Source organism: Eurypyga helias, unplaced genomic scaffold (genome assembly GCF_000690775.1).
Source record: "Eurypyga helias isolate BGI_N326 unplaced genomic scaffold, ASM69077v1 scaffold25951, whole genome shotgun sequence".
Classification (NCBI taxonomy): domain Eukaryota; kingdom Metazoa; phylum Chordata; class Aves; order Eurypygiformes; family Eurypygidae; genus Eurypyga; species Eurypyga helias.
This window is the reverse complement of record NW_010229299.1, coordinates 43,180-65,304: the sequence shown is the minus strand read 5'-3', so window position 1 is coordinate 65,304 and position 22,125 is coordinate 43,180. Positions and strand designations below refer to the sequence as shown.

Genomic DNA, 22,125 nt, shown 5'->3' with positions numbered 1-22,125 from the left:
CCGGGGCGACGCGAGCGCTCTCGGCGCGCGGATGAAAGGCCGGGGGCCCCGCTTCAGCTGCGGCTTTGTGCCATTGGTGGCAGCTAGAGCGGAAACAAACGCTGGGAGGGGAGCCCGGCCGGCGGGCAGGGAGGGGAGGGAGGCCTGCCCGCCCTCCTTCCGCCGCCTCAGGCTCCCCCTCCCCATTCTGCATTTTTAATTGTCACCGTTGGAGGTGGTTTTTTCTGAGAGGAGAAGCTGCGTCGCCCAGTAATTCTACAATAATAAAAATGAATCCCCCAAACTCCCAGTCTTTCCGCTTGTAAAACGTTATTCTCCACCTTAGCTTAAACGCCGGCGGCGAGAGCGCCGTAATACCGCAGCCGCGTTGTCCCGAAGCGACGCGTCACCGTGTCCGGCGACTTCCAACTTCCAGCGCCGGCGGTGGGCCTATGTCCCGATCGGAACGAGCTTTAAAGCTGGTGTTTGTTGGAGAAGTTACGAGGCTGGGTCTTACGAAGGGAAAAACCAAGCCCGGGTGGCTTCTCTCTGCCGGAAGTTAAAACGTTGAGGGTGCCGAATTGTCTGGTCCCAGTTCGTAACTCTGTCCTTGGGCGTCTTTCCACAGCCGGCCTGTCAAATCCGTGACGGGCCTGGAGGGCTTGGCCGCAGAGAGCAGGGAAAAGGCTAACGAAAACCCATGTGAGACTTAAAGGCTTAATTTGCTTAAAATCTCCAACTTTTAGCCTCTGTTCTTCTTCGTTGCCGTTTAAAAATTTCACTCTCGTGCTGCTGAAGGTCGTCTTGGTGTGCGATTTGGCAGCGATGTTATTGAAAGCTGCGTTTTGATGCGTGTGTCCTCATCTGCTTCCAGGCCTCTGAGAGCAGTTGGAGGGATGGGTCCCAGCTCCTCAGGTGGCAAACGTTTTCATGGGGGGGTAACTCCCCCAAACCATTCTCTACCATTGGAGGATATAGCTTTCTATAGCTTTCTGTCATGTAGACACTGAGGTAACCAGCTTGGGTGGCTTTTCCCCGCTATACAAGATGTGAATGTATGCACTGGGGCTACATGGTTGCCCTTAGAGCTGACACAGAATTGCCTTTCCTACTTGGAAATAGCTAGGTTGGTAGAAGAAAATAAAGACATTTCTCATTTAGTCCCTTGGCTGGTTTTCTTTTAGTAATGCTTCCTCTGGTTCTGCTAACCTGGTCAACACAGTTAATATCAACCTAAATGCACTCATAATCTTTTTTTTTTTCCTCTTCATGTGTCAAGTTGTGCAAACTGCTTTCAGAAAGCCTGGGTTTTGGAGAGCAGCTCCTCCTTTCCAGTCTCTAGTTTCATGTTAAATACATATTCACTGCTGCTGCCCAAGATCTTGAAGGAAAGAAATGAGGTGTCTGTTTTAAGGAATAGGAAATATATAGTGATGCCCCATGCATCAATGATTTTACAGTTAGGTTTAGATGCTTAAATAAGGAAGGCAGTTGAAAATAACGAATTCACTGATTCATCTCACCAGTTAACTACTTTGATAAGCACTCTTTGCTTTACATTTTTCTACAAATACTGATCAAACATATCTCTCTCAGTAACAAGAAACAAGATTCAGAAACTAGTGCTGCGAAGAAAAAGGTTAACAAAGGAAAGGAAGGTTCTGAAAACTCAGATTTGGAAAAAACTCCGCCACCATCACCTCATCCTGAAGATGAAGATGACCCAGGGGTTCAGGTAATGCTGTCTTTCAAGTTCAGTGTAGCCTTTGACTATTTAGATGCATAATATGGTCTTTCTCACGGTCTTTGTTACAGAGATACAGGTATTATGTCCTGTTTAAAATAACCTATCAAGAAGGTGAGAACTGGAAATCACTGTGGTGAATAGTTTGCCAAGAAAAGTATTTCTCACCATAATTTTGCTTTGCAGGCTTGTTAGCTGCAGGTACGTGTGCAGTGCTGCTGAATTTTCATGTGTTCTCTTCCGTCATTGTTGCACCTGCGGTGCTGAATTTTCTGCTCTACAGAAATGCGCTTAACGAGCCATTATGAGGTTTTGCTTATAAGCCTCGTGCTTCTTGCGTTGGCTTGGCAAACCTTCTGAAATGCAGAATAAGCCATGACAAAGCAGGATGTGGGAAACATGCATGTCGGGCTGGTAACGACACTGCTTTAATGGGTGAAGGGCCTTTTTGCAGGACTGCCGGTCATTAACTAACATTGATAATTTCTCTTGACCATGGTACACCTATCATGGTCTGTCCAAACTTTATTTCGTGTGAAGAATGTCTGGAAGTGGAAACGGTGTACATGACAACTTTTGTGTGCTCTTGTTTTCAGCCGAGTTAAGCAGCGATCAGCTCCTGGCTTGCTTCTGCTGGCAGTGGTCAGAGTGGGCAATAAAATTAAGAATTCCCTCATTAAGTAGTAGAGGCAAATTGTGATGGATAAAGTATAAGACTCCTAAATAGTCGTGCTGGTATTACTGAACTCCTCTGCATTCATCTGTTGCATATCAGCTCACGGATGTGTTCCGTATAGTTATGAGAGATGTCAAGACTGATGATCGCTTGAGAATGGTCAAAGCAGCCTGGTTGGCAAACCATGTCCTAACATAAACATCGTTTATGCTTCTCCCAGTTACTGTGAGCAATCTAACCTATCCGAGTTAAAAACGGCAGCAACAGCAATGAGGGTTATTTGATTCATGCCAGCCATGTACTCTGCATTAGAGAAGTTGAGATACACCATGAAGAGGTTAAAATACTTCAAGAATAAGTTTTCTGTACTGTGCCACAAGGCTCTCATAGCCTGATTAACAGTGCTAACAAAAGACATGGAAGAAACTTTTGAGGCTGGTGGTTTTTGCCTTAATTTGCAGATGATCTGTCTACAGTTAAATATGCATGCGTATTTCGCTTGTTCTCAGTTTAACGGGACGAAGCTTTGTGAAACTCAGCTGGGTGATAAATTTTACATTTGAAATATTTCTTTGTTACGGTATTTGCATCACTTCTTAATTAAAAATGTAATACAGTCTTTTTTGTTTTCTTTTTGTTTTCTTAATGCTTTCTTGAACTCCACGTGTTATTCTGCACCCGCACTTCTTTGTAATCCTTCCCCAAGTTTAAGCAACCATATATGCTAGAACAGCTATAAATAATAAACTTACTACGCCTTTCCAAATTGAGTTTGATACTATGCAGTTGCCTAAAGCCATTGCATTCTTAGTGTTAAACACTAGACTAGAGTCTTCTGTTACGTAGTAATGCAGTGTGATGCATTGTTATCTTTAGAGGGGAAAAACATTCAGTTCTGTGTGTTACCATACAGATTTTTTATGTTCTATTGTCAAGCCTGTTACTCCCCTTTCCACCTGTAGCTCAGTTAATGAGTAAAAGATAGTCTGGTGCAGGTAGATGTATGCACAGTGGACGTTAGAGGAAACAGGAAGCTAACCAAGTCAATGAAAAATCAGATAGAGGATTACCGCTGAGTTTTAGGCATCTTTCCTATTAGGGAAATAGAAAAAGAGATTTTTGGCACCAAAAATATTGGTAAGACCTATTGAGCCAAAAGAAAATCAATATTTTCCCATCACTGATTATGGGAACAAAGGTGTAAATTTGCCAGGTGGTATCTGTTTCAAGTACAGAAGTATTTAAAGTTTTGTGAGAATGCCCATAAGTTTCTACGTTAAAAGTAGAAGCCACATCACCTTTATTTAAAAGGGTGGTGTAAACTTAACCTTTAACTGAAAACGAAATTTTTGAGCAAAGGAAGAATTTCTAATTTTGTGAAGTGCATCAGATATCTGTGCTTTAAAAAGTATCATTAATGATCTAAAAGTAAACATTTGACTCGGGTCTCTCAATGCACACAGACAGAGTGCGTGCATCAGATATCTGTGCTTTAAAAAGTATCATTAATGATCTAAAAGTAAACATTTGACTCGGTCTCTCAATGCACACAGAGTGCATAGATCTGTTAAACAAGCTACGTAAGTATTGCATATACTGGTGAAGATATGTGTTAAGCTGAGAAAGATGTAAAATAACTATTACATCAATTCATAAAGGTGTTTTTTTAACAGTTGCTATTCAACATAATTTTTTAAAATACATACACATCAGTTTATTGAGATATTGGATGACCGTTTCCTTCAAGAGCATATGCACTCAACTCTTCAAAGTATATAACCTGATGCAGACTATCTGAATTCGAACTTTTTTGTTGCAGAAAATGGTGTCTGGCACTGAGCATCAAGTTGCAAATTTTGTCAGGTGCATGCTTGTATATTTTACAGATAGTTTTCTGCAGTTTCTCTGAAGCTGTCTTTCATCCTGGAGATGAGGGTATAGGGACTGTTCAGAAACCACGTTTTCAGTTCGGGGTGGTTCACATTTTTTATTCTCCTCTATTAGTTTGGGGTCTTTTCCCAGGCTGTGCTGCATGATGTCTTTCTGAACAGTTCTGGGTCAGTGGAGGGGAGAAATTGTATTTAATTGTATTGCCCCTACAAGGTAATCTGGGTACAACTGGGCGGATGGGGAGAGCAAGAAAGTGGATTGTCACTGCTTAGCAACACTGCGGGCCACGCTGCAGATAGGTGGTGGTCGGTTCCTGCACTGGCCATCTGTCAAGGTTTGTCGGAGACGCGAATTGAGAGGTGCAACCTCTTGGGTTTCAGTTGCTTTCTGAGATGTGCTTTCTAATTTTCTATAGTGGCTTTAGTAAGGCTGTAACAAAAAAGAAAAAATACTGCTTTTCAACTCGGAACAAGCGTGAAGTCGATTTTTTTGGTGGTTGCTTTGTTTTGTGTTTTACAAAATTTGAGCAAGTAACAGGCAGGAGTTCAGAACAGTAGTGTCTTGATTGCACTGTTTCTGTCAGGGTGCTGCAAAAACAATAGCGTTCACTACTCACTAGTGTGTTTGAGAAACACAAAGAAGTATTCTTAGTTACTCTGCTGCTTACCAGTTTTGTTTCTCCTGAAAAATATCAATGCTTTCTATTTAGAAGCGACGCTCCAGCAGGCAGGTGAAGAGGAAACGTTATACAGAAGACCTGGAGTTCAAGATTTCGGATGAGGAGGCTGATGATGCTGATGCTGCTGGAAGAGACTCTCCTTCAAATACTTCTCAGTCAGAGCAACAGGTCAGATATGAATGGGCTGGAAAGGTGGCTGTAACTGCAGCATTCAAAGTTCAAATAGAGGTCTTTTTCCTGAATGGTACTCATCCCTGGTTGGCACAGTGGGCCAGAAGGCATTAGCTTTTTACCTTCTTAAAGTATATATCAATTCATTAATTTGTTTACAAGCTGATGATGTGCAGTTTGACGCTGTTCTTTGAAATTTGTGGTCTCTGCCTCAAGGAAACCTGAGCTGGACTGCTAGGATTCTTGAATTTACTTCTGTGAATTCAGTGGTCTGGCTTCTGTGACTTTAATAAACCACTCAAGCTTGTCCCCTGCTGCTAGGCACCATAAGAACCCCTTTATGAAATTACTGCCTTGTAGTACCCAGCAGGGTACACTTTATTCTCTGTGCAATGTAAATGATGGATAAAATAGTTTGAATAAGATGAGGGGTAATAACGTAGGAATGACTGTTGTAACAATCTCATTGTTTTGTAGTGCTTTTTCAAAGGACTACTTCACTTAACTAACTGATGACCTATTGGAGAATATATACATGTTCTTTGGTATTTCATTTGGTAATTTGTTAAGCCCTGTGAAATACTGTATGCGATCTCCACTGTTAATTGTGTCTTATCAGAAGGAGAATTTGGTAGCTTTGCCTGCAATTGTAACAGTGAATTAGTTTAATAGAGAATCGCAGGCAATTTTGGTGGCTGTTGTGTGGACGCTTAGACAGCCAACTCGAGTTTCTGAACATCACCTGATACTTGGACTGTATGGTACTGAGAGCGTGTGTTTATTTTAGGAGAGGTGAACTGCCCATGTGGTTATATCTGTGTATATGTGCGTGTCTGCCTTACTGAGAGCTAGAGTTGTGTTAGCTCTTAAAAATGGGCTTAAACAAGTATCCTTCAATCCTTTATTATGGTATTAAATCTTTCTGAATCCTGTCAGTTCTCATGCCTGGGGGAAAAATATTTTAAGTTTTTCTAGTGAAGGAAGTCTTCTAGTAACGAAGATGCACTCTTGTAACTCCTGTTTGTAATTTGTGATGTAGGAATCTGCTGATGCTGAAGGCCCTGTTGTGGAGAAAATCATGAGTAGCCGCTCAGTCAAGAAAAAGGTAAATCAAAAGAAAACCCCTTACCCCCATATTTTCAAACAGGCTAAACATATTTCTGCTGAAGCTCCTATTAATTTCTCCAGATACCTCGAATATTCCAAAATCAAAATCTCTTTTATTGAATAGAGGAGGTTTCCTGAAAGTGTCTTTTGATGGTATTTGACAGGCTTTTTGGATAGACGTGCACAAAACTGATTACTTGTTTGGTAGGGTTTGGGTTTTTTTCTCGGGTGAGAATTTTGATTTTTGCAAATATACATACCTGGGTGAAATCTATGGTGCTCTTCTCTTCAGAGTGATGTTTCATGGGAGTTCGAGGAGTGTGAGAACCTTCCTGCCTCCTAAGTTTCTGACTATTCTAGTAAACAGAAATCCTTGCTCATAATTTTTGCATCTTTTGATAGTCGTTGTGTTTAGCAGCTAAAACAACTTCACATGCGATCAAAAATCTTACGTTTATATTCACCATCTTAGCACAGTGACAAGGAACCACTCTCTTTAGTTGAGTGTGGTTCTCTTAATTCTGCCCTGGTTGCTAGTTATGGTCTTATTTTGCTTACGGATTCTTCTAATCTGCTTCACAACTTGATTGGCCTTTGCACTTCTAAACTATTGAACTCTGAGTAGGAAGTAGAAAAGAGCTTGTTCCAAAAAGGACATGGTTATGTTTTGCAGGCTCTCTTGTGTAGCTGGTTCTCTGACTTGTACTGCAATTGGGCACAGAACCGTCTGGTTAAGAAAGATGCTGTACTCATTTTGACATTAGTTAACCAGACATGTTTCTTTTCCTCAAAGTGTTAATTTTCACATTGGAGGAGGGAAAGTTGCCTTTATTCATGTGGGTTTTTTTGTTCGTTTCTTTTTTTTAGTATTGTGGTGGGGTTTTTTGATTGTTTTTGTTTGGTTGTTTGGGGAGGGTGTTGTGTTAATTTCATTACTATTGTAATAACATCATTAGCAGCTTGGTAAACCTAAATTCATGCAATGTCATGACTGGCTGTGATTGTATTTGACCTGTTTCTGCAGCTTTCACAGCACGAAACCTCTAGGGCTTGTTTTGAAGTCTAGAGCTATATTTTGTATTTCAAACCACAGGCTTATTTTTTGGATAAACTTCATGTAATATCAACTCAGTAATTAGTTGTTCTGATGGTCTACTAGGCAGGAGAGGAGAATGTGGTCTTTTCATAAATGTCTTTACATTGGAAGCTGTTTTTCACCAATTATTCTTCTCTTCTTCCTCTCCCCTGCAAACAAAGGTGTGATTACTCATGGGGAGTGTGTATTTTGCTGCAGTTTGTGGGAAGTGGTTGGTCTGCTGCCTACATGTCTTTGATTGCAAGCTCTGCTGGAGGCAAGCTCTATTTTGAGCTCTTTCTTTAATGTTTTTTATGGATTGTATTTTCAGGTTTGAGGGGTGTCTCTTCTTTCCCTGCTCTTCTCCCCAATCCTCCTCTCAAAAAAAAAAAAAAATCCAGAAAAAAAGAAAAAAAGAGGTGGATTTCAGGATGTTAATATTTAACATCTGAAGTCTCCAACTGTGCTTTTATTAAAGGTCTTTTACACTCCTACTAACGTCATCAAAACCCTGGTTGTTAGATTACTAATCAAAGTGAAATTGCTGCGATCAGGACCGGTGCATAAAATAAACATGAGGAAAGGCTTCACTAGGAAACCTTTCAGTGGATTAGGTTGTAACAAAGATGTTGCGTTCAAGTAAAGGACATTGGGTAATGAATATGCTTTTGGGGCAGTCTTCTTACCATAACATTATACTGCTTGTCTCAAAACCAGCCTGACTCCAGTTTTGGAGTCACCAGGTACGATACAGCACTGTACTTGCAACCACTTTTGAAATGTGGAGAATAAAAGGTAGAAATTATTGCAGCTCATGCTGGAAGCATAAAAGACAATGTTTTTCCCTGTTGCTCTTAACATGGAATTTTTGAATTCGGTTGGATACTCTTCCCTCTTGCAGAAAGTGTTAAGTACACATTTCACTCTCTTTTCAAACCATCACGGCCCTGACGTCTTCAGTTTGTATGTGGAAATTTTTCGTTTTTCTAATTATTTTCTTGGCCAGCTTCAGTCCCCTTTGAATTTCTGCTCCTTAACTTTGGAAAGGAATGGCTAGACCTAGCTACGCCATTCAGTGCAGACGGCACATCTCATGGAAAGGTGTGGGGTCTGTAGGACATGATACCTGCATGTTACGCGTCTGAATTTCTCTTCTCGCCCACCAGTACAGGGTGAGAATTAGATCTAATTGAACTGAGTACAAATGCCTGTATCTCTGCTATAACCTGATTAGCTGACAATCTAGTGCTGTGTATCAGTTGGGGTGATGGGGTTTTGTCTGTTACTTTGTGTCTGTTACTAATGTCTTCTCTCCGCTATTTTTTTCAGCGGTTGATATTTCTGGGGATTTTTGACGTGTGGCTTTTGGGTGGGTTTTTTGTGTGTATGTGTGATTTTTATTGAAGCTTTTATTTGTCTCTACACCCAAGCGGCTTGCTCAGATAAGTTTTGCATTTGCAGGTATTCACTGCAGTGGCAATGGCCGTGCAAGATGGTGTGCTCTAAAGTATTTGCTTGAAGGAAGGAATCATTTATTTCTTCATTTATCTGCAGAGACTGTAGATGAGATTGTGGGTTCTGGTCACACCTGGGCAATGATAATTCGAAGCATTCTGCGTTGCCCAAGTCTGCCGTGCGCTATTTTAGGATGTCTGCCTAATCAGTTTTGGGAGAATTTTGCATAAACTTTCTGTCCCCCTGCTTTATCTGGTTAATGTAAACGTATGTGTAGTGGGGATTGCGCAGTGACATCGAAGGCATAAGCTTCCAACAAATATATCCTAAACTGATGTGGTGTTAAACCCTACTTGAGTGCTGGTGATTGTTACTTGATCAGATTTTTTTTTTTTTTTGGGGGGGGCCATAAGAATGAATGCCAGAGTAAGATTTTTAAAAGAATTTTTTTTCCCCCCCCTTAATATTTCTTATTTAAGTGAATCTTTGATGCGTGCTCATAGAACATGTAATAACATAGACCAGTTGTTAACCTATTAGATAACACAAAAGTACATTTTAATCTGCGAGAGTTACAGGATTTATCAAGTTTTACATTGTAAATTATTGTTATTAAGTTGGCAGTTGACAGAAAATAGACTTGACTGCAATGCTGCTGAGGGGAGTTAAACTGGGTAACATGAAACCTTTATATAAAGGTGTTTAACCATGTTGTCACCGTAAGATTGATGGATCTCAAAGGATTCTGATTCAAAACTGATCAAAGGCTTGGCCATAATGCATTTCAAAAAATAAAAGTTAGTGTCTAAAAATTAGGGATGACTTCTTAAAAGATCAACTTTGCCTCAGAGTAGCAAATAGATTCAGATAAAGGGAACTCTATTTTTTAATACTTCTTTTTTTAATACAGTTTTGACCGGAACTCTAAAATATCTTCTTGAGAAGTACTTCCTTTTAAATCTTTTTCTTTAAAAAAAAAAAAAAAAATTCTTGATGGTCTTCAAATTCCTTTCTTTGACAGTATCTTTGTAAGTGGCGGAAAAGCTGCTTCCCTGTGTTTAGAGTTAGGGGATTGTTTATCATCTTCAACCGAGCATTCAAGGAGGTCAAGAAGTAGCACCAGGAATATTTTAGCTTCTTCCGTTTCTTCAGGGAGAACTGGGTGGAAGCTGGCCTTTCTTCTCTAGAAAGGGACACAGACAGACTGTACTAGGAGTTGACAGAAACGCTGAAATGATAAAATCCCTTGCTAGTGTGGAAGAGAAAAGGAACGCTGTGCAAATCAGGGATTAGGAATGCATTAACTTTACTGTGCTAGAATGAGAGTTCAGTGCAGCGGCCACTGTTCTTTAGTTGCACTGCTGTGGAAGTAATTCTGGCTAGCAACTTTTGAGAGAGAATTTGGAAGATGACAATTCATCCTCTAGCTTTAGAGTTGTCTCTTTTTTATATATATTGTTTTATTTTTCTTTTTTTAATATATATCTAGAAAAAAGATGGAGGATGTTGACTTACCCAGAGGTCGTTTTGTCTGTTTAGTATTACGTATAGTATTTATTGCAGATGTTGTTGTCCCTGATGAAATATGTAAACCAAAGAAAACCCCTCTTCTATTTAAAATTGTTCCAAAGTTCATCAGTAAACACAAACGGTGAATGTTGTGACACAAACTGAATTCTGAGCGTGTGCCTGGTGCACTGTCCTTAGTTTGTCCTATGGCTGGGTTCAGGATTAATTCAACAAAGTATTACATGCCATATGTTATGCAATACTTTGGCACTAGGGATGAGTTAAGGGTAGTCTCAACCCTTAGCACTGAATGCCCTTGGTTTTGCTGGTTTATATCACAACTTTAACCTTGCTTTAAATATAGTTTTTGGGTGTTAATTTAATTTGGCTGCTCTGTATGTGAGACATCTTGCCTGAGTGAATTTAATTGCACCATTGAGTAAAACTAAAGCCATGAACACTGATGCACTAAAATTCTAGCAGAGGTATAAGGTTTAGTTTTATATGGCTTCTTGTTTGGAGTTATTAACTATATGGAGGAATAAACCCCCTTTAAAACTCTTTTTTAAAACATTACAAAACCCACAATGTAAAGTTGCCATGAGCCAGCCAAAAATAATACATATGGCATTCAGGAGTGCAGTTGCTAATTGGCTGCTGCCTGAGAAAATGGTACACTTGGCTTCTACTTAACACTGTGGGTTTGGCAGAAAGCCAGGTTTGGGGTGAGGTTGTGAATGAAGCTGCATGTGGTTAGGGAGGAGTTCAAAATGATTCATGTCTTGGAAGTTGTAGTAAGCAGTGCAGTATGTACTTGGGTAAGCTGCTGGAGGAAACTCCTCGCCCATGTCCTCCCCCCACGAACGCTTTCCTGCCCCTCCACTTGCCTCTCTACCTGGGGACCGTATTCTGTACTCCAGTTAGCTTTAGTCGTTAACTGAATTGGGCTGTTCAGTGGTTTAATTCACATTTCAACAATTCTTTTCTTACAGATGGAGAACGGAGAGGAGGTAGAAGTAGAGGAATTCTATGTAAAGTACAAAAACTTGTAAGTGAAGTTACAGGTTTGGTTGCTGTCTTTAAGTTCACATAATTTCAAAATAGTTTTTAAAAATTTGGTTTCTTAGGTGATATAACTGTTATTATCCAACTTTAAACGTTTCTAATGTTTAATCCAAAACAGTGGCAAATTAACAGGGAAGGGCCTTGCATTGGTAGCGGTGGGTTCGATTGGGTCGTCTTAATTTGTCCTCTCCAAATTTAAATCCATAGATAAAATTGCTCTGATATTAAAACCTTTAAGGCTTGTTACATATGCAGATTCATGAGCACACACCTTTGTAGATCTAACTGCAGCCGTAGAGTAATGTGCCTGCAAACCACTGAAACTTCAAAATGACCAGGATAACGAACGCACTGTCTTCCACTATTCCAGCAAGGTAGCTTCCCCCTCCGTAAGAGGGATGGAATGCTGGTGAGAGCAGCGTGCTGTTTCACTTCTGGGATCTGAAACTGCAGTGCAAGCAGTATTCAAAATAAGATACTTCACAGCCGGATAAACTCATGTTTCTTTTAGAAAAATAGCATATCTTGTCTAATTTTAGCAAATTTTCCATCTGATAAACAGAAATTCACTTAAAGTGAGTTTCTTGCAGCAAACTGCAGATAGTTTACTTCACTTTAAATATGCTGCCACCTTTGTACCCTTTGCACTACCTTGATTGTCGCGTGATGTTTAATAGCTTAATTACGCTTTGTTTAGTTTTGTTACGTTGGCACGTAATTTTTGTGCTAACTGTTTGTATCCTAGGCTACTTAGCAATATAACTTTTGACAGACTCTAGATTTATAAAGTGGGACTAGTCATTTTGACAGAGATGCTTTTCCTTACTGTGTGGAGTGTTTTTTAAGATTAATTACTACTGTGGAACTGCGTTTACACAGGTTTTTCTTTTCTTTCTGTCAGTGTTAAAACATCAGTTGACTCGTGACTTTTATTACAACACTGGTCTCACAGAAAACAGTACATGGCATGTTAATATTTGAGGTGTTGGTGTATTTTTATTAACTTATAAAAACCTTCCTCCTTGCTAGAATATAATGTCAAGTTGTGACATTTATGATAAATGTCTTGCATAGTAATTCCGTTTTAACTATGCCTAGTAGAAATCATCTTGCCTTTGTGCAAACACTGAATGTATGGGGTATGTACGTAAATTTTGAGTGTGAGTTTGTTTTATTTACTGACAGGTTTCTCCATTAGTAAGTATAATTACTTCCAGTAAAGACGATTTGTTAGCAACTTGTGTGAAGATGACGATTAGTGTCCGGTTTTCCAAGTGTGACACTACAGTGTGCTGGAATGATCAGCTATACTCACGGGATATGTAGGGGTATGCAGTGGAAGCATAGTTTTGATTAAGATGTTTCTGTTTCATCTTCTAGCTCTTACCTTCATTGTCAGTGGGCATCTGTGGAAGAGCTGGACAAAGACAAGAGAATTCAGCAGAAGATTAAGCGGTTTAAGGCAAAACAGGGCCAGAACAAATTCCTTTCAGAAGTAAGATTTGTTTGTTTCTTTTTTCTGGATGTTTGAGGATTATTCTTAAGATATCTTGTTCTGTGTCCAGTTAGAAAATTTTGAACAACTGTGTGATATATATTTATCCTGGTATAAAGTATAACCGTGCTTGATACAAGTCTTGCAAGTTTATGAAACTCAAGTGATCTGTCCTGACTTGGTACTTTTTACTATGATTTTTGTTTTTCTTAAGGCGAGGAGTTAGTTGTTTGCATTGTAAGCGTGGCTCTTAGTGAATCAGTACCAGGCCTCTCTTCTCGGGAGCTGATTATGTCAGAAAAATGCACCACATTTTTCTGTGTTATGGACTGCTGCTCACTAGGGATTCTAAACTTTTTATCATCAATTTAATTTCACTTACAGCCATAGGCAGTAGTGTGGCAGGGGTCCTGTCAATAAAAGACCAGATCTGCTGATTTGTGTCTCTGAAAGCTTACTTTTCAGTGAAGTGCTGTCTTTTGAGAAAAATACAGGTTCATGTGCTACTGCATTTATTCTCTTTTTTGCTATGTAGTTCAAGCTAAATGGAACCCGTGGCCAACTGAAAACTTGCACAAGGTCACTGTGGGTTTCTCCTGAAGTGCAGCCGATTGGCATATTCTGATAAAATTTACAGGAGTTTGGGAGAGGAGGAATCAATGTGTTGGTTTTCTAGAAGAGTATGGAATATCTAGGAACACTGTGTCGGAGCATCCAGAGATGCTTTGAGATGATTATAAAATAGGGTGGCAACTATAAAGTATTTGCTGCATCATACAATACTAATGGAACTAGGTTAAATTGACTTTCAAGACTTCCAATATATTTTTTGCGAAGCTAATAAATACATGAAAATTTGGAATAACAGTCTGTACAGTATATCATACCATTAAGCAGCAGCATTGTAAAATTTAACATCTGTTCTCAGTGAAGATGCCTGGAATGGCTTTTTTTGAAGTGGTGTGGGTTTTGGGTTGGTTTTTTTTTCCCCTTTTTTTTTAAAAATCTGTTTCCAAGGTGGGTCACAGGTTATTGTGAGTACTTGGAATTTGTTCTTTTTTTAGAAAAAGCTATCAAAATTTACATAGTTTGTAGTCCTTTTGTCTGCCTTTTCTATTGGAGGAAATCTTAAAAGTATGAAATGAAACACAGCACTTCAGCGTGCAAGAGAATCTCCGAAGTTGTTGAAGGCATAAAAACATAACTAATTGTGGGTTTTGGAGAAACTGTGTATGCATGCAGCATTTTTTCTCTGTTTTTGAAATAATAATCTTTGAATCTTGCTTATAAAGCAGTTGGACAATTCCTATAGTTAAAATAATCCAAAGGCACTTAGTGTACAAGGCTCTAATTTCTTTATTGCAAGCTGTAGTTTTGAAGAATGCTAAATGCATTGCATGCCATAAGCCTTTTCGATTGCTCATTAGTGAATTGTAATTTCACACTTCATTTAAAATATTCTTAAACATTCTCTCACAGTAAAAGGTTTCACACAGTAATTAAGAGGCCCAGTTAACAAAGTCTGAGAAGTCTGATTCCCTCACGGGGAATGATCTTGCTGAATTGTAGCATTTCAATTAACATGTTGAAGTTTGCCAAATATAAATTCTGTGTCACCGTGACCCAAAATATTACTGCCTGGTGAAATATATAATCATTTTTCCTCTCAGGAAGGGATAATAGAGATATCTCTTATTTTTTTTTTGCCTCTCTCCTTGAACAGATTGATGATGAGCTTTTTAATCCAGATTATGTGGAAGTTGATCGAATCATGGATTTTTCACGTAGCACAGATGATAATGGAGAGGTAAACAAAACTTTTTCTGTGCTTGTAGCCTTACAGACATTTCACATTTCTAAACAATAAATGCATATATTAAACACTTCAGAAACTACCATGGCATGTATGTGTCGAAAATAGGAACGTATTTGAGAAAGTGTTGCCTAATATGGCAGTTTCCCTAAAATAAAGGGGTTTAAGTGAGAATTCCAAACTACTTATAAGTTACCTATAATAAAAAAATGCCACAAACAAAAAAAAAAAAAAAAAAAGAGAAACCCAACCAAAACAACCTCTGGTATGTAGATCTAAGGTGCTACTCAATCCTGTAGAAATAGGATGTCCATGTGGGTAATTCAGAATTTAAATGAAGATTGCAGGAGCCTTAGTTAAATGTCGTAATAGACTATCTGATGCAGAAGAGTCCTTGAATTCACCGTTTCTTACTTTTTAGTGACTTGTTCTGCAGAACGAGATCACTTTATCTTCCAGGAGACTCCTTTCTGGTCCTGGGAGAATAGAAAACTTCACTGACTCTTGGTGTTTCCATATTGCTCTGTCGGTGAATGGTGGTAGTTGGGTTTCCTGCTGGGAAGTTTCTGATGACACTGATAAGAAAATAACAGTTGACTGTGTTAATATGTGGTAAAGCACAGAAATTGTGACAGATGGAGAACAAGTACTGGTTTACTTCTAAATTTTAGCCTAAGTGTAGTGACATCAGGTGTAGTGTTGTGCTCATTTTGGTGGTAAGCCTGCATTCCCTGGGCTCTAATCTTACTTCGTTAGGTTGTCAAGGTGTCAGCCTGCTGTTTGCTTATCCTTTTAGTCGATTCAGACATTGAGGTCTGGTAAAGCTTTTAGAATTGTATCCAGCCTGCAGATCTCCTGTAAAAATGGTGACACTTCTTTCTAATTTATAGTGTAATCTTATTTTTGTCTTATCAAAGCCTGTAACACATTATCTGGTGAAATGGTGTTCGCTTCCGTATGAAGACAGCACTTGGGAGCTCAAGCAAGACATCGACCAAGCTAAGATCGAAGAATTTGAGAAACTGATGTCTAGGGAGCCAGAAATGGAGCGTGTGGTAAGAATTGGCTCCGTATAGAGGATTTTATTTGGAAATAGTAAAGTAATGTGGTCTTTCGGAAACCACTAATGGGATTTGCTGTATTTGAAACAGGAGCGACCTCCTGCCGATGACTGGAAGAAATCGGAGAGTTCCAGGGAGTATAAAAACAATAACAAACTCAGGGAATACCAGTTGGAGGGAGTAAACTGGCTTCTTTTCAATTGGTACAACACGTACGTAAAATACTGCTTACTGCTGAATCCTGCTTTGGAAAAGCTTTTATAGTTTATTTGAAACAGTAACCTTTGAAAGTAATCTTCTAAAGCGAGGTTTTAGAATTATTTACATGCCTCAACTTTTTGCTGCAGGAGTTGTATACAAATTAATTTTGTGTAAATAACGTAATGTTACATAAAACGTTGAGTATTTTGGATTCTTGTGGCAAATGCTTTTGTAGGTGTGTGTGTGTTCCTGTACATCCCTGCTGCCCCTTCCTCCCCCATGTGAACTCGAGAGGTCCATCAGATGGATATATCCATTCATATTGCATCACAAATCATCACATTTATTTAAAATGCAGAAAGATTATGATGTCTTTCATTGTAAACTTGCCATTCTAGAAACGTCTGCTTTACTCAATTTAGCTCCTTACTTTTTTGTTATGTTCTAAGTCGGGCATAAATCATTCAGACTGTTCTTATTGTTTTTAGACGAAACTGCATTTTAGCAGATGAAATGGGGTTGGGAAAGACTATCCAGTCCATTACGTTTCTCTATGAGATATATTTGAAAGGAATCCATGGTCCTTTCTTGGTTATTGCACCGTTGTCCACAATTCCCAACTGGGAAAGGGAGTTCCGCACCTGGACAGAGTTGAATGTGGTTGTGTATCATGGGAGTCAAGCAAGCCGGCGGACCATTCAGTTGTATGAAATGTATTTCAAAGATCCACAGGTAAAAGCTCTTCACTATTTTCTTTTTCTTCTCTTTTTTGTATATGCTTTACTGTTGTTAATTAATCTAAGCATCGATTAGGTTTTTAGTACTGATAATAGTAGGTTTTAGCTAATAATGACGGCATATATATTAATAGAGAGAGTGCTTTTTAATAGGAGCCAAGAGATGAGCTGGAAATAGAGGAGGGACCAAGGGTTACTGAGATGGTGCAACTCTTGTTCAGGGTTTCATTGTTTCATGCAAGGATTTTATTATTTCGTGTTCCTGAGGAGAGCTGGCAGAAAAGATTCTTAATGGAAAAACTGCTCTAATTGGAACTAAGCTTAAAAATCAATCTTTGCCTGCCATTCCAGGAAAAGACCAGCTTGCAGAAATTATACTTGTCAGTGCTTCTTTATCAGATTTTATAAGTCTGATATTTTTTGAATCTGTGTTGCTGCACTTGTGTTGACTAGTTACTACGAGAGAAGGAAAGCAAGTATGGAAAAGATTGGGGTTAGAAACAGAAAATTATTTGGAAAACTGAAGCTATAAAGAGCAACAGATCTCTACGCTTACATGCGTGGCTTTGCTCGGAGCAAGTAAGCAGGACGGGGGAAAATAATGTGCATACATCCGATGCTATTGCGAAACAACGTAATCCTCCTCACTTAAGAGAAAAAAAAAGAGCGCAAGCCCAACCTGATTTCATGTGTCGTGCAGTATTATTTCCAGCTGAGCTTAAAGACATGATAGTGGTGAATTCATGTATTTAGATTTTCTGTAAAGCACTTGATTTTATGCCACTGGATATTTTGATTAATAAACTAGAATGATATAAAATCAATGTGGCACGCATTAGGTGGATTTAAAACTGGCTAACTGATATTTCTTGATGTAATTGTAAATGAGAAATGATTTGCATTTCCAGCGTAGTTCTTCAGGGATTGGTTCATGTCCATGAGCTATGTAACACTTTTATCAATGACCTGAAAGAAAACATAAAATCATTACTGAGGAAGTTTTCAAATGACACAAAGATGGGGAGAGTGGTAAATGATTAAGACAGTTCATGGTTACAGAGTAAGCTGTATTACTTAATAAATTGGATCCAAGCTAACAATACTCAGAATAGTTAAATATATGGCTCAATTTAGGACAAGAAATAGAGATGATTCTTATAGTACGGAGAGCTTGGTTCGAGGAAAGCTGTAAGACAAATACAGGTCCTTTTGTGTCATGAAACATAACCAGTTAAACATGAGTTCATGCTGTGAGACTGTGGTTAAAAGGGCCGGTGTAGTGCAGGTGTGTAGGAGGAAAGACATCTTTAATAAAGAGAGGAAAAATTACAGCATTCTTCTTTATCTCATTAATGTGGTGGGTAGTCTACTTCTGCCTAGTTCCTACTTCCTGTCCTCAAAAGAGTGTTGAAAAACTGTGGAGTTGTTAGAACAAAGCTATGATGGGGGTTGTGAGATGGAAAACACGCTTTTACTGGGAAAGAACAGAGTAAAAACTGTTTTAGAGGTGACGACTGTGGCACAACCTGACATGCCATTAGGGCAAACAGAAATAGAATCACGTACTGACATTACTATGTGCTTTTCTGCTGCATTTATAGTAGGTAGAAGTTACATCTTTTTGGCCTAGAAAATTACCATTTTCTCAGCAATTTGTCAAAGAAACTTTCAAATCAAAATCATACATGCTGTTGTTAAAGAAGATTGATTTGAAGAACAGTTGCTACACTGGGGTCTAATGGCTTATATTCCTTATCATAATCCCATTTAGCTTCTTCACCTAGATGGATAATGCACAAATGAACTAGAATAGATTTGTACTCTTTCTGGTTTTAAAATTATTTCTTACCGGAGACAGATATTTTGTATCAAATTTAAAAATTTGTGTTTATATACATATTGTCTGTACTGAAGTGTTTCCCATGTTTGGGAATCATGTTTGTTATTTAAGCGGTGCTTGTTCTTGGCGTGTTCTTCTCCATAGGGTGCAGCAGTTATATATACCATGAAACCTGAGGAAATGTCATGAGACAAATCCCACTTAACTGTGCAGATTCTTAGTATTATTTCACAATATCATTTTGCTGATCTGAACGCAACTAAAAGGATCAAAAGCAGAGATGCTGCAGAAAGTTTTGTTCCCCACTGTTGCCATATTCTTAACTTGCCTCTTGCAATGACTGTGGCAGTCATTTGACCCCATAGCAAGTAATGACAAAGCGCTCATGGCACAGAAAAATGAATCATGTTCTGCTAGCTTTGCTTCCTGAACTGGCTTAAGAGAAGAATTGCCATGTTTGGGGATAAAGAAGAAATGGAGTGAATGTCTCCTTTTGGTGGCAGACAGCTTAGATGTGTCAGGAAATTACCTTCTGTGTTTCATTCATTGTAAGACCGTGTTACAGGTAAAACACATGGTAGAAGCTGAATTACGGGGGGAGAAAAAAAATCTCTTCATGTTCTGACAATACCTGTGTAGTGTTCAGTCTGGCATCCTCTAAAGTACCATCACTGGGCATACGATGGGGATGAGAAGGACGAGAAAGATGGAAGGCTTTGGCAGTATACTTTCTAGTCCCCTTGCCAAACACATCAACCCAGACAGTCGGCATCTTTGCCTTTTTAGGTCTTAACATGAAAAGAGGCCTTTCAAGCTGAGCTGTTTCTCAAAGACAACTGAACGTTGGGGAAGTCAGAGTGGCTTTGAAGGACAGTAATACGAGGCAGCATGCATGAGAAGGATCTACCCCATCAGCAGTAGTGTCATCTTCAGAATCAATACCAGTAGCCAGAGTCAAGTTGTTTTGGAAACCTTGAGTAGTTGATCACAGAATGCAGTCCTGCAGTGGTTTGACTTCAGTGCTGAGGACCCGCGCTACCAGAGATATTCACCTGAAATCTCTTCTTGCCTTACTGCTTGTGAGGGTCACCTAGGGAAGCCTGCTGTAGTCTTTTTGAGCAGCGTAACTGAAATGTCCTTCTGGAGGCCTTCCCTGGTCGGAATATCGAATAAACCAGTTGTTTTTCTGTAGCATTCGACCTCTGAGAAAGAGTTCTGTTGTAAGATCAGGAAAACCGTATATGCCACATAAAACTGACAGAGCCCTGCAAAAGAAGTGACTTGTTTGTGAGGGAAACTCTGCAGTGTCCTGAGGATGAAGAAGAGGAAGCACTTGGATCATGTGTAGAAATGGAATATCTTGTCCTGGGTTGTTTTTTAGCTCAAACTTACGCTTTTGATGTTCAGGACTTTTGCTGGCTTACCTGATTCATTCCTTTTGGGCTCAGTTGGGTGTTTGCTTAAGAGTATTTTCTTGCCTGCATGGTTTTCTTCCCTGCTCAGAAGCTACTGAGCTACGAACATGTTATCGGGATAGGATTACCTCAGATTTCTGCAAAGAATGGTAGCGTGCAGCAGTTCAAGGCAGTATTTCACCAACAGGGACTCTGTATTTCACAGAAGGTGATGTCAAATTGCATTTTACAAACCAGCTGCAACTTAGTTTTGCAGATGCCTTCTGGCTAGAAGTGGTTAATGTGCACATTTCTTGCATCTCTTCTGTTGTTCCTTGAAGTGGAGTCTGAGGTTAGTGGGAAAAGACCATAATAATTTTTCATGCTTTCCATTGGTGGATTGTGCATCAATTTAGAAGTGTACTTCTTATACACGTACAGTTGATCTCAGTTTGTTTCTGCTAGGAGCTAATAACCTGAAACATAACCCAACTTTTGTATTCATGCTCAATTGTTGTACCTTGTGGCTACCTCTGTTGCTTGAGATACTGCCAGAAGGATTTCCCAAACAGAACAGGAAACTGCTACTAGTTAGGAAGTTTGATTTCCTCAAGTGGAAGAACTTCTCTGAATAAACGGGTATGAAATTTCTGTGGTTCCAACATCAGGGAACTTCATTTGGATGTCACACCGAAACAGCATAAATTGATTTCTAGCTGACAGTGCTATAGATCACTTCCCTGGTAGCTTCTGTATTTGTTTGTCTCAAATGTGACATTAATAGGATTACTTAGGGTTCTTTCCCATACTTCCCCAAGTGTTGGAAGCCTGAAACTGTTGAACAACCAACGTCATTCACCTTCTAAAACTCTTGGAGAGCTCTTGAAACTTTCTGCTTGATTCACTCCTGTGTTCTTCAGTACAGCATTTGACTGTCTTTCAAATAACGTCAGCTCTTGTGGAAAGACCACTACTCACGTTTTATAGTGAGATCTAGGCAGCTCTAGTGTATAATCAAGGGTCCTTCTTAGGGTTTTTTGCTTCACCTGGATGTGCTGTTTTATGTAGCGATGATTTTTGAAGAGCACTGCTTGCCATACAGTTAGGAGGTTGCTCATGGAAGTGTTTTCTGCTGCTGGGAAAGAATCTCCTGGGCTGCATTCAAGTATTTTCACAGTTACATCTTGCTCATGAAGAGGTTACAGCATTTCAGTTTGCTGGCTAAGTATCTTCATCTGCTGCTTGTTAGGTAACAACTCTCTTGCTCAGAAGATAAATGTTGCTGGGCTGTGCCATGAGAAAGCACTGTTGGGCAGGTCATTACTTCTCTGAAACACTCTTGATGTGCATAGGCAGATTTAATTCCGAGTTCAGGATATCGGGTTTCCAATCATTTTATTGAGTCAGTAGCCAGTTCTGATCCCCACAGTTTGGAGAGGATTATATGCGGTCACTTGTAAAAGGATTCAGACTTGTACATGTTTGAAAGTAGAAATGGTCACCTTACTCTAAGATACCTGTTTCGTTTGAAATGTATTGAATATACAAACCACAACATAGTCCTGCTTTGAAAACTAGAACAGCCTTGAACTTGTGCGATGCCCGTCCTTAGCGAGACAGTGTTTCTGCGCACGCCCAGTGGCACTGGAGTTACCAAGTTACGCTTTTCTTTGAACAACAATGGAAAGAAATGAAACGTAATGTCAGAAAGATGTTAATTTCATGATCTTGTGTAAAGTTTATTCAGGGTGGTTTGGTTTTTATTCCTGATATCCAATCTAAATCTAGCTGCTTTAAATCTAAACCTGTTACCCCTTGTCCTGTCACTACATTGCACACATAATGCTTCAAGGCATTAATATAATCCGTATGAGTTACAACTGAAATACTTGTATAACATCTTTGTAATGAATATGCAGTGATTCTGTCAGCCGTTTTACAGGATTAAAAGCATACCTAGCATGAAACCAATAGTAAACTTAAGCAATGGTATTCCCTCATTGAGTCAGCAATAATGACAGCAATAATAATCAGCAATAATAATCAGGAAGAAATTCTTCACAGAGAGGGTGGTGAGGCACTGGAACAGGTTGCCCAGAGAAGCTGTGGATGCCCCATCCCTGGATGTCTTCAAGGCCAGGCTGGATGTGGCTTTGAGCAACCTGGTCTAGTGGAAGGTGTCCCTGCCCATGGCAGGGGGGTTGGAACTAGATGATCTTTAAGGTCCCTTCCAA

General features: G+C 39.4%; 1 protein-coding gene across 1 annotated transcript in view; it reads left to right on the top strand.

Moving 5' to 3' along the window:
* Window positions 1-325: 325 nt before the first annotated feature.
* Window positions 326-22,125, top strand: part of CHD7 (chromodomain helicase DNA binding protein 7) — a gene marked incomplete at its 5' end in the record, with an annotated part of 51,353 nt that continues 29,553 nt past the window's right edge. Inside the window, 10 exons of the mRNA XM_010160363.1 lie at window positions 326-463; window positions 1,576-1,714; window positions 4,999-5,136; window positions 6,179-6,244; window positions 11,278-11,333; window positions 12,731-12,845; window positions 14,569-14,652; window positions 15,576-15,713; window positions 15,810-15,931; window positions 16,409-16,652. Of these exons, the coding sequence (XP_010158665.1) occupies window positions 326-463; window positions 1,576-1,714; window positions 4,999-5,136; window positions 6,179-6,244; window positions 11,278-11,333; window positions 12,731-12,845; window positions 14,569-14,652; window positions 15,576-15,713; window positions 15,810-15,931; window positions 16,409-16,652 (1,240 nt within the window). The remainder of the gene's footprint in view (window positions 464-1,575; window positions 1,715-4,998; window positions 5,137-6,178; window positions 6,245-11,277; window positions 11,334-12,730; window positions 12,846-14,568; window positions 14,653-15,575; window positions 15,714-15,809; window positions 15,932-16,408; window positions 16,653-22,125) is intronic.